The sequence below is a fragment of the Oratosquilla oratoria genome, chromosome 29 (assembly GCF_046742065.1).
Source record: "Oratosquilla oratoria isolate Oo_2021 chromosome 29, ASM4674206v1, whole genome shotgun sequence".
NCBI lineage: Eukaryota > Metazoa > Arthropoda > Malacostraca > Stomatopoda > Squillidae > Oratosquilla > Oratosquilla oratoria.
The window spans coordinates 46824177-46836344 of record NC_134805.1 but is presented as its reverse complement, the minus strand read 5'-3'; the positions used below and the strand labels follow the sequence as shown (position 1 = coordinate 46836344).

At 41.8% G+C, this 12168-nt stretch overlaps 1 protein-coding gene across 4 annotated transcripts in view; it reads right to left on the bottom strand.

Annotated features, from left to right (window-relative positions):
- Nucleotides 1–12168, bottom strand: part of Ranbp21 (exportin-5-like protein Ranbp21) — a 43042-nt gene that overhangs the window by 11632 nt on the left and 19242 nt on the right. For all 4 annotated transcript variants that reach the window (XM_076212174.1, XM_076212176.1, XM_076212177.1 and 1 more), the window contains 3 exons: nt 5178–5417; nt 3391–3678; nt 1528–2484 (listed from right to left, as the gene is read on the bottom strand). In XM_076212174.1, coding sequence (XP_076068289.1) covers nt 1528–2484; nt 3391–3678; nt 5178–5417 — 1485 coding nt within the window. The remainder of the gene's footprint in view (nt 1–1527; nt 2485–3390; nt 3679–5177; nt 5418–12168) is intronic.

Sequence of the window (12168 nt, the reverse complement as noted above, 5' to 3'; positions counted from 1 at the left end):
TGTTACTTATTTCCTTTCTTTTCCCCTCTTTCTTGGGTTGTTCTGTGTGGAACATCAAAGGAGTTTGAATTAAAACTACAGCAAACTTAATAATTAAGAAAGGAAATGGCCTACCATTCTGACAGGCCCAAGTTAGTGACTGCCAGCTCACAATATCTTATCAATTTCTACCTGGTTGTAATTGTTGCTTTAGGTTAAGATGTGAGACCCATAAGTTATAGAGATGGTCTTTGAATATATTTAATGTTAGTAAGATTTACGTAAGGACTATTTAACTAGTCACTAGGAGTCAGTCCTATGCCTTAGTGGTTTCAGGTTTTAGCAACTATTTATATGTGAATTTTTCCTGGGAATTAGTGTAAAGATAAATATCAATGTTATGTATCCAAATAAAATTGTAGTTTTATTTTCTTAATCACTCTTTTGCTTGGACCTGGGTATCCAATATCAAATCAAATAATTAGATATTAAATGAGCAATTACAATACTGCTAAGTGAGAGAGTATAACAGTGTATATACATATATATTTGGATACCTCCCATGTAAGGGGGAAAAAGCCTTTAGTATATGTATGTATATATATATATATATATGATGTGTGGAGAGAGAGAGAGAGAGAGAGAGAGAGAGAGAGAGAGAGAGAGAGAGAGAGAGAGAGAGAGAGAGAGAGAGAGAGAGAGAGAGGGAGAGAGAGAGAGAGAGAGAGAGAGAGAGAGAGAGAGAGAGAGAGAGAGAGAGAGAGAGAGAGAGAGAGAGAGAGAGGGAGAGAGAGTGGGAGAGAGAGAGGGAGAGGGAGAGAGAGTGGGTGAGAGAGGGAGGGAGAATGGGAGAGAGAATGGGAGAGGGAGAGGGAGAGGGAGAGAGAGAAGGAGGGAGAGGGAGACGAAGAGGGAGAGAGAGGGAGACAGAGAGGAAGAGGAAGAGAGAGGAAGAGAAAGAGAGAGGAAGAGAAAGAGAGAGGAAGAGAAAGAGAGAGGAAGAGAAAGAGAGAGGAAGAGAAAGAGAGGAAGAGAAAGAGAGAGGAAGAGAAAGAGAGAGGAAGAGAAAGAGAGAGGAAGAGAGAGAAAGAGAGAGGAAGAGAGAGAAAGAGAGAAAGAAAGAGAGATACAGACAAAGAGATAGAGAATGGTGGGAAGATTCCCTTGACATAGTTTAACCCCTTCCATATGATGATGCCTACATAGGCATCATTAGGCACGAGTGAGTATATTAGGATGACGGTGTCGGCATCTTGATTATATATATTTTACAGTTGTAGCCAAGTAACCCCCATATTCTGTGATCTGGATTGATCATATTTCATGTGGTTATTAATATACAGAGTGAAAGATAATGAGTAATACAGCTGTAACTTTATATCTTATAATGCGAGTATTGTGATGCATCATCAAATCATCGTACATCACGCAGCTGATGCTGCCTGTGAGTGTTTGACTTATATTGAAGAGGTTAATCATGTCTCCAAGAAGAAACTAAGATAAATATGTCTAAAATAGAAAGACATCAGTGGACATTTTTCATCATACCTTTGGAATGTCAACACAAGGGTCTTGACCAGATGGTGACGTAAGTCCTAGAATGTTGTTCTTCTCTGCTTCTGTAATACTGTGGGCCTTTGAGTACTCTTGCGATACAGCAGCCATTAAAGTGGGCTGCCAAAGTGCGTTGAACACTCGTAGTAATAGGAAAAGTTGGTGCAACAATGGTGCAATGTGCGGCATTGCTGGATTTCGAAATACGAGGGACGAGTCCTCATTACGAATTAGAACAAATCCCCCCTTCTCTGCAAGGTCTGTATCACTGGGATATTCAGATCTCTTAATCACAGCCATAAGTAGATTAACACAAAATATAATTTGAGCACGGTTTTGACCACTCACATCATTTTCACTTGGTTCCACTGGGGCTTTATCAAGACCCACAAATGTCATGAAGTCAGCAGGAGACTGGAATGACTGTCTCATGTCTAACCATATTTGGGAGACAGGCTGCATTACTTTTCCTATAAAAGTACTTTGTTTATCATAGTTAAAATTATGATTATTAATCACCATCAATGCTTCTCTCAATGTCACTTTCTCCATTTGCGATAACTGTGTAGGATCAACGCAAAGGTCATCGACGGCTTTGTCTATCATGCTAAATGCCTGTAGGAGTATTGCTGGATACAGGCGGGCAATTTTGACCATAAGCGAACACCCATGTCGCCTCACATTCTTCACTGACCGACTGCGAGAGTCTTTGGTTTGGCCAGGCAGGGTGAACGTAAGGGCCGAGAAAATCTTGTTAAGCACATTAGGCAACAAGTCAGGCACATAACTGATGAAGACAAAAAGTCCAGATATGCAAGAAAGGAGAGCTGATAATATAAGAGGATCACTGGTCTCATAGTTCAGGCACAGGTGCAGAAGCTGGGTTCCATTATCAGGAACTAACTTATATCCCACAGCTTTCTCAATGCGGCACATCACACACTCTAACACCTGTAAAAATGAGAAATTGATTATGTACACATTGTGAGCTTGTACAGACTACCATGAACATGTGTATTAAATACATTATACATATATATATAATATTTATTTATTTATTTATTTTTTGTAACATGACCATCTGCCTATGTAAGGGGACAAAAATACAAGAAAATTTTAATACACACATAAACCAAGGGCTATTTCCTCCTTACCAGGAAGGTAGCCAAAGTTAAAAGGCATAATTCTACTCCCATCCATTAAAAAAATAACTAAAAATCAGAAATAAGAAATCTAGATACAGGGAGATGGATAGATGGGATAAAATGAGCATTGGGAAAGAGGGGGATGTCTGTTGAGGAAGGAAGGGTGAACACAGAAGATAAGAGGTGGGTGGAGAAGGGTATATTGATGTTGCTGTAATGCATGAAAGGGAGTGGGTGGGGGAGGGGGGAGGGAGTATGTGTGAATGATATTTTGATACAGCCTGAAGGGAATTCTCTGTCTTCTTTTTTTCTGCATGAAGGGATGGGGAGGGGGGTTGGTGATTTAATGAAGTGGCCTTGCTGTGGATGTGCTGTGTCTTGCAACACTGCTTCTGACTAGGGCAGTGGGTGAGATGCAGGGATGACCCGTCATCTTGGAGGAGCCAAGATAAGAGAGAGGGAGGGGATTGGGTGGGAGTGGAATATGTGAGGATGGAATGGGTGGGAGTGAACTTTATGCCTTTGTTTTTTGGCTACATCCCTTGTAGGGGAAAGAGACTTTGGTATATGTATGTATGTATGTACTAGGTCCTGTCCTTAACCTTACTTTCCATCTTCTCCTTTGGCTTTCTAAACATTAACAATAAAATATAAATAAAACAAAGCTAAAAATGTACACCATTGTGCTGAAGAACGAGACATCAGGACTGACCATTGATAGAGCATCCCACTCCAAATATGAGGGAGAGAAAAGGTTGCACAGCCCTTTCTCTGCACTTGGTCCCATTTCTATAGGCTGCTTGGCTTGTTGATGTAGCCACTGCTCCACACAGGAGTAAAGAAGGTCTGGTTTTATTAATGTTGCCACTTTTAGACTCTCCAGTGTTTCTGATCGTGCTTTGTAGAAAAACAGTGAATAATCCTCATCACTCTCAAAGTCCAGACGGGAATACTTGCAGCTCAATGAGTCATTTTTTGAAGGATAACCATGCTTCTTTATCTGCAAAAGATTTTGGAAAAGTGTCATAATCAATATCAGTCCAGAGAATGTTAAGTAATACTCATCACACATACTAGTTATGATACCAAATCTACCAATCAATCCATTATCCCTGGTCTCTCTTGCAGACCCATGGCTTCCAGGAAAATGGCAACTCCCAAATGTATCATTTTCACAGAATCTTGTTTTACATAGATAAGAAAGAGATGCAAAACCATGAGCAGATATTAATCTCAACCCTATCAACAGTAACATAACAACTGATGATGGGCATATGTGTGGTGGTCTTGTGAGCATTCTTGTGAATATTAATTTCTAATTATAAAAGACTGTTGATGTTTTGGTATGTGTGGATGTCACTGTAATCCCAAATTATTGATACTGACTGCATAAATCATATAGTCAATACCCAATATGGAAAGATGGAGTAGGAGATGGAGACAGAGAAGGAGAGGTAGAGAAAGGGGGAGGTGAAGGGTTGGGGAAGAGTGAGGGAGAGGAGGAAGAAGTGGAGGAGGTGATGAAGAAGGAGCAAGATGAGGTGGAAAAGGAGGCAAAGGAAGAGGAAGAAGAGAAGGGTCATCTGGTGTACATGAATTTGCTTTCACATTTGAATTTGCTTTCACTCAAGTCTTCATGTAACCCACCCTAGTAGCACATAGTCAAGCCATGCAACATTTACAGGTTAATAAGATTTGAAATATTGGGGAGGAAAAGGGGCAGGTACCCCAAATACATACATATACCAATGGTTTTTTCCCCCTTACAAGGGAGGTAGCCAAAGTCAAAGGCATAAATCCACTCCCATCCATTTCATCCCCACATATTCCACTCCCATTCACCATCCCTCCCTCCCTCTTTTCTTGGCTCCTCCTGGATGATGATTCATCCCTACATCTTGCCCACTGCCCTGGGTCAGAAGCAATGTAGCAAGACACAGCACATCCATAGCAAGGCCACTTCATTCAACTGGCAACCCCCACTCTCTATCCCCTCATGCAGAAAAAGAGAAGACAGAGGGAAATCTCTTTGGGCTGCGTCAAGATATCATTCACCCCCCTCCCCATCCCCCACCCTCTCCCTTCCATGGATCACAGCATCATCCATACACAACCATTCTCCACTCACCCTTATCTTCTGTCTTCTCCCTTCCTTCCTCAACAGACATTCCCCTCTTTCCCAATGCCCCTTTTATCCCATCCATCCATTCATCTCACCCTTGGTTGCCCCCTCATGTTCACTTCCTCCACCTCTGCCTTCCACACCTCTTTTATTGATCTTTCTTTTTCTGTGTCCAAACCATCCCAATACTTTCATTAACTCTATCTCCCAAGTCCCTTTCCACCCCCACTCTCCTCCTCATCTTCTTGTTTCTCACTCTATCCAGCCTAGTACCCCCAAATACTGGAAGGTTTAATGACAGACCTTAGTTTTGTATCGTCTACAGCTAAAGGAAAATTACAACCTCACATTGCCATTATAGACCACATACATCTCACCTTCACAACTACAATATCTAACCATCTGGGGAGAATCTCGAGGAAGACCTCACACTTTGAGATTTTCTCATGTCTGAGGAAGGCAGACCACAAGGAGTTGGTGTAGTTGTATATTTGAAGAGATGGATGGTTGGTGAAGGCCAGCATTGCATTCAGGTACACGCAGAAATTGGGTGGCTCTCGTACTTCCGGTTCCTTCCCCCACAGAGCTGCCAATTGGGATCCAAGAGAAGTAAGCACCTGTTGCCATGGTGAGAAAGAGAAAAAAATATATATATATCTATTTGTTTCATGTTAATCTTTTTATCTACTCACATACATACTCAAGGGCTTTTTCTCCTTTACAAAGGGGTCAGCCAAGTCAAGATACACACTAAAACCACTACATTCATATTCATCTCCTTTTTCCTTGTATCTACGTTCCTCCACTAGTATATTTCTTTCCCTTGTTACTGTCCTGTACCATTTCTCTGAATATTAATTTCCTTTTTTCACCTAATCCTGTGGTGGGGGAAAAGAATGCTGCCACCAAGTCTTCCCACTTGAGTCATACAAGACAACAACAAAAACTGGACAGGGATAGGACCAGGAATCCTGCTACCTGTAGCCCCACAGGGGACATTCCTAAAAAAAGTAAAGGCATAAGAGGGTCTAGGACTTTTCCAACCAGTATCCTAAGGTCTGGGTCTTTTAATGTATGTGGATGTGGATGTGGTACAGATGAGAGTAAAAGGGAAGAGATAGGCAGTACATTTGTATTTACCTAGTTGTATTATACGGTAAGGGAGCTATGCTCGTGGTGACCCGTCTTTGTATCTCTCAGCACCAAGTTTTTTCTTAAAATCTTGAATAGTGTTTGCACACACTGTTTCTATGTCAAATTTGTTCCAAGTGTCTATCACTCTGTGTGGGAAGCTACTTTTTTTCAGATCTCTTCTGTAATTATCTTTTTTTAGTTTCTTTTCATGTGCTCTTGTTTTTCCATTGTCCCATTTCAATATATCACTCTTATCTAAGATTTCGATTCCCTTCATAATTCTATAGATAGTTAGTAGGCCTCCTCTTTCCCTTCTTTGTTCCAGAATTGTTCATTCTAATTTGGACAGTCTTTGTTCATATGTCATTTTGGAAAGAATTGGTGCCAGTTTTGTTGTTGCTCTTTGTATTCTTTCTAATTTTTTTATATTCTTTTTGGTACTGGGTGTCCATAGTGTTGCTGCATATTCGAGTTTTGGTCTTATTAGTGTAGTTAATTTTTTTTTTTTATCATTTCCTCATCCAAATAGGCAAATGCCACTTTTATTGACCTCAATAAATTGTAGGTTTCTCTGACTATTTTATTAATATGCTTATCCGGTGTCAAGTCTTTGAGAAGATGGATGTGTTGGCATTAAGTGAAACTAAGTTGAAAGGGAGGGGTGAGTGTGAGTTTGGGAGTGTAGTTGGGAGGTTCTCAGTAGTGAAGAGAGGACAAGGGAGAGAAGGGGTGGCTATACTAGTAAGTGAAGAGATAGGTAAGCGTGTAGTGGAGTGGAAGGAGGTTTCTTTAAGGTTAATGTGGATGAAGGTGAAGCTGGGAAGGGAGATGTGGGTTTTCAAAAGTGCACATGGGCTTGGTAGTGAGAAGAGTGTAGAAGAAAGGGAGGATTTTTGGATGCATAGAGGGATTAGGGGGAAATGTCAATGTAGTTGTATTGGGAGATCTTAATGCTAGGGTAGGAAATGAGCCAATAGACAGAGTGACTGGGAAGTGTGGAGTTCCAGGAAAAAATTGTAGTGGAGAATTGATGGTGGACATGTGTCTAGAGAGTTGATGATAGCAAATATAGTATTTCGGAAGAAAGTCAAGCATAAGTACATATGGGAGAGGGTGGTGGATGAAAGGGTGGTAGAGAGATCATTAATGGACTATATAGTGATAACCAGGAGTATAGTAGGAAGAGTTAAGGATGTAAATGTTCTAAAGGGAGAGAGTGGGGGAATATAAGATAATTTTTTGGTGGAAGGTAAGTTGAGAGTGGAGGATAGGTGGAGAAAGAGGAAAATGGCAGAAGGTAGGGAGGTACTTAGAGTGAACTGCTTAAATGAGTAAGAAAAGGAGGAGTATAAGAAGAAGCTGAGAGAGGAGTGGGAGGGAGTGAAGGATAGAGTAGAGCTAGGAGTGGAGGAGGAATGGGGATGGTTCAAGGAGGGAGTCATAAGGTGTGCAAAGATAGTGTGTGGAACAAGGAGGATGGGAGGAAAAGGTGGTGAATCAAGTAGAGAAGAAAAGGTAAAAGGTGCAGATGGAGAGATGATACTGGAAGAGAAGGCAGTGAGAGGAAGGTAGGCAGATTATTTTAGGGAGTTGCTAAATGTGAAGGAGGATCGGGAGGGGAAGGTAGTTGCAGAGAAGCACAAAGAAAATGACCATGATGAGTGAAGAAAAAGGAGGAGAAATAAGGAAAGATGAAGTAAAGGCAATTGTTAAGATGATGAGAGCAGGTAAGGCACCTGGTCTGGATGGATGCCATGCAGAATGTCTGAAAAAGGGAGGTACAGTGATGGTGGACTGGCTGGTGAGGTTATTTAATGTTTGTTTAAGACAGAGTAGAGTGCCGGAGGACTGGAGGAGTGCCTGTATAGTTCCACTTTACAAGGGAAAAGGGGACAAGTGTGAGTGTAGTAGTTTCAGAGGGATCAGCTTGTTAATTGTAGTTGGAAAGGTTTGTGGGAGGGTCTTGATTGAGAGGATTAGGAGAGGAACTGAGGGAGTAATTGGTGAGAAGCAGTGAGGGTTTAGGACAGGTAGGGGTTGCATAGATTAGATTTTTGTGGTAAAACAAATATGTGAGAAAGCTATTGGAAAAGGTAGGGATGTATTTTGGGCTTTTATAGATCTGGAAAAGGCTTATGACAGGGTAGACAGTAAGGTACTGCAGATATATGGGATAGGAGGAAAGCTGTGAAGAGCAGTCAAGAGTTTTTATGAGAGTAATAGAGCTTGTGTTAGAATTAGAAATGGAGAAAGTGAGTGGTTTGAGGTAAAGGTGGGACTTCGTCAGGGATTTGCGAGAGGTAAATGCAAGGGTAGTGGGTCAGGGATTGGAGATGATTAAAGATAATGGAGAAAAGTGGGAGATAAGCCAGCTGTTGTTTGCTGATGAGACTACACTTGTGGCAGGATCAGAGGAGGGATTCATGAAGTTAGTGGGAGTTTGGGAAGGTGTGTGAAAGAAGGAAGCTGAAGATAAATGTGGGTAAAAGTAAGGTGATGAGATGTACATGGGGATAGAGTGGCAGCAGATTGGAAGTGAGTATTAAGGGAGAGAGACTGGAGGAAGTGGATAGTTTTAAGATATTTGGGTGAGAATGTGGCAGGAAAGGGAGGAAGTGAGGGTGGAGGTAGAATGTAAATTGAGAAAAGTGAATAAATGCCTTGGTGGATTAAAAAGTGTGATGAGAAAGATTGTATAAAGGAGTGATTGTGCCAACACCACTGTATGGGGCAGAAGCATGGAACATAAGGGAGGAAGAGAGGAGGAGTTTGAATGTGTCTGAGAAGTATGATAGGGCTTACTAGGCTGGATAGAGTGAGAAATGAGGAGGTGAGGAGAACAGGGGTGGAAAGTGAGTTGGGGGATAGGGTTGATGAAAGAGCATTGGGATGGTTTGGATACATGGAAAGAATGAATGAAGAAAGACTAGTAAAAGAGGTGTGGAAGGCAGAGGTGGAAGGAGTGAACATGAAGGGTCGACCTAGGATGAGATGGATGGATGGGATAAAAGGGGCTTTGGATAAGAGGGGAATGTCTGTTGAGGAAGGAAGGGAGAGGACAGAAGATAGGGGTGAATGGAGAATGATTGTGTATGGATGATGCTGTAATGCATGAGGGGGAGTGGGTGGGGGATGGGGGTGAAGGAGAAATAAATTGACACAGCCCAAAAGGATTTCTTCCAGTCTTCTGCTTTTCTGCATGAGGGGACAAAGAGGGGGGTCGCTGATTTAATGAAGTGGCCTTGCTGTGGATGTGCTGTGTCTTGTGGCACTGTTTCTGACCCAGGACAGAGGACAAGATGCAGGGATGACCCGTCATCCAGTAGGTGCCAAGATGAGAGGGAGGGAAGAGGGTACAGGGGAGTGGAGTATGTAGGGGATGGAATGTGTGGGAGTGGTTTCTATGCCTTTGTTTTTTGGCTATCTCCCTTGTAAGGGTTAAAAAGTCTTTGGTATATGTATGTATGTATGATTACATCAAACAATCTCACCAGTCATTCCATTATAACTACTCCCTTTATCAGACATTCAACATATCAATTCAATCCAGGTGCTTTACAATCGATTGAGACAAATTACGAGGGGGTGCTGAAAAGTTCCTAGCTTTAAGGGTATCGTGAAAGGGTAGAGCTGTTACTTTTACAGAGGAGGTAATACAATTTAGGAGAAGATAGGCAAAAAAAGCATGATGGTATACATGATGAAGAAAGTAGTCTAACTAATATCAGCATTAGTAAAGAAGTAGTCAAGCATATTGACAGACTTAAAGCTACAAAATCTCCAGGTCCAGACAAAATGTTTCCAAGAATGCTTAAAGAGTGTAAATTTGAAATCTCCAACCAGTTAACCGAAATATTCAATAAATAGGTAGACACTGGTTCTGTTCCAACTGCTTGGAGGCAGGCAAACGTTGTTCCTGTTTTTAAGAAGGGAGATAGATCGTCTATATGCAACTACAGGCCAATCAGTTTGACATCGGTTATAGGAAAAATGCTTGAATCAATAATAGTAGACTCAGAGAACACATTGAAGGGCATAATTTAATTCGTGATTCACAGCATGGTTTCTCCAAGGGTAAGTCATGTGTGACTAATCTTCTATCCTTTTACACTAAAGTATATAAGGCGTCAGACAACAATGAAAATTACGATGTTATTTACCTTGACTTTAGCAAAGCGTTCGACAAAGTGCCACACCAGAGACTACTAAATAAAATCAAAGCCCATGGCATAGGAGGAAAAGTGTTAGAATGGATTAGAGCTTGGATTAGTAACAGAAAACAGCGGGTCACCATAAATGGAATAAAATCTAGGTGGGGCAATGTTACTAGCGGGGTCCCCCAGGGCTCGGTTTTGGGTCCCTTGTTGTTCATTATGTATATAAACGACTTAGACGATGGGTTAAATAGTGATGTTAGTAAGTTTGCAGACGACACTAAAATAGGACGTCTAATTAGGTCAGGAGACGACGCCCAGATTCTGCAGGATGATCTTAATAAACTGTTAACATGGTCGGTGAAATGGCAAATGAACTTCAATATCTCTAAGTGTAGCGTGTTAAACGTAGGGCTACACAACCCCGAAAATAGATACAACTTAGATAACACGTTTTTAGAAAAATCTGAGTGTGAGAGGGACTTGGGAGTTCTGGTGAGTCCGGACCTTAAAACCAGGAAGCAGTGCATTAGTGCCAGAAATAAAGCTAACAGAGCATTAGGCTTCATTGCTAGGACGGTAACGAATAGAAGTGCAGAGGTAGTTATTAAACTCTATCTAGCGATAGTTAGACCCATCCTTGACTATGCGGTACAGTTTTGGTCTCCGTCCTACAGAATGGACATAAATTCACTAGAATCAGTACAGAGAAGAATGACCAAAATGATACAAGGACTCGGAAATTTGCCTTACGAAGAGAGGCTTAGGCACCTAAACTTACACTCTCTGGAAAGACGCAGAGTGCGGGGTGATCTAATAGAAGTGTTCAAGTGGATCAAAGGCTATAACAAGGGTGATGCAAACAAGGTCATCATAATAAAACAGGGCAGGACTCGCAGTAATGGGTATAAACTGGACAAATTTAGATTTAAGAAGGAAATAGACAAGAATTGGTTTACTAATAGGGTGGTCGATGAATGGAATAAACTTAGTAACCATGTAGTAAGCGCTGAAACTATCAGTTGTTTTAAAAAACGATTAGACAACTTTATGGATGGGGATGACAGGTGGTAATGGATACGGAGCTGCCTAGTGTAGGCCTTATGGTCTTTTGCAGTCTCCTTTATTTCTTATGTTCTTAATATATCTTTTTCCTTTTTGCAGGTTCAACACATGATGGCAGCGCCTACAGTGGATTTTGGTAAACTTGAAGCATGGGCAGTCACAAAGTTCCTCTTCTTGCAAGGCAAAGGGGCAGCGGAAATCCATGGCGAGATGAATGATGTCTTGAAGGATGACTGCCCATCATACTCTACGGTGAAAATGTGAGTGTCAAGGTTTCAGACTGGTCATTTCAAGGTCACAGATGAACCCCGGTCAGGACAGCCAACTTCTACAACCACAGGGGAGAAAGCCGAAGCTATGCACATCATGATTCTCGAGGACGGCCAGATTTCAGCTAAAGTCATAGCTGAGACTCTAGGGATTTCCCGTGAAAGAGTTGGCCACATCATCCACAACATTCTGGACATGAGAAAGCTTTCCGCAAAATGGGTGACGAAATGCCTGAACGCAGATCAGAAGCACATCAGAGTGACAACATCAAAGGCAATTTTGGACTGGCTTGCAGTGGGGGTGGCCAATTTTATAGCTCGTTTAGTCACCATGGATGAAACATGGCTCATCACTATGATCCCATCACCAAGCAGCAATCTTTGGAGTGGCAACACAGCAGTTCACTGCATCCCAAGAAGTTTCGGACCCAGAAAACAGTTGGAAAGGTACTGGCTTCAGTATTCTAGGACAAAGATGGAGTACTCCTCATAAAATACCTGCTAAAGGGTCGCACCATCAACACAGAATACTACATGCCTATGTTGGACGAATTGCGTAAAGCTTTGAGGCAGAAATGCCGAGGAAAGCTGAGCTATGGTGTCTTCTTTTTGCAGGACAATGCACCAGCACACACAGCACATGAAACTCTACGGAAAATACGCGACTTTGGCTTCGAATTGGTAGACCACCCACCTTACTCCCCAGACCTGGCCCCCTCCGACTATCACCTCTTTCCACAACTGAA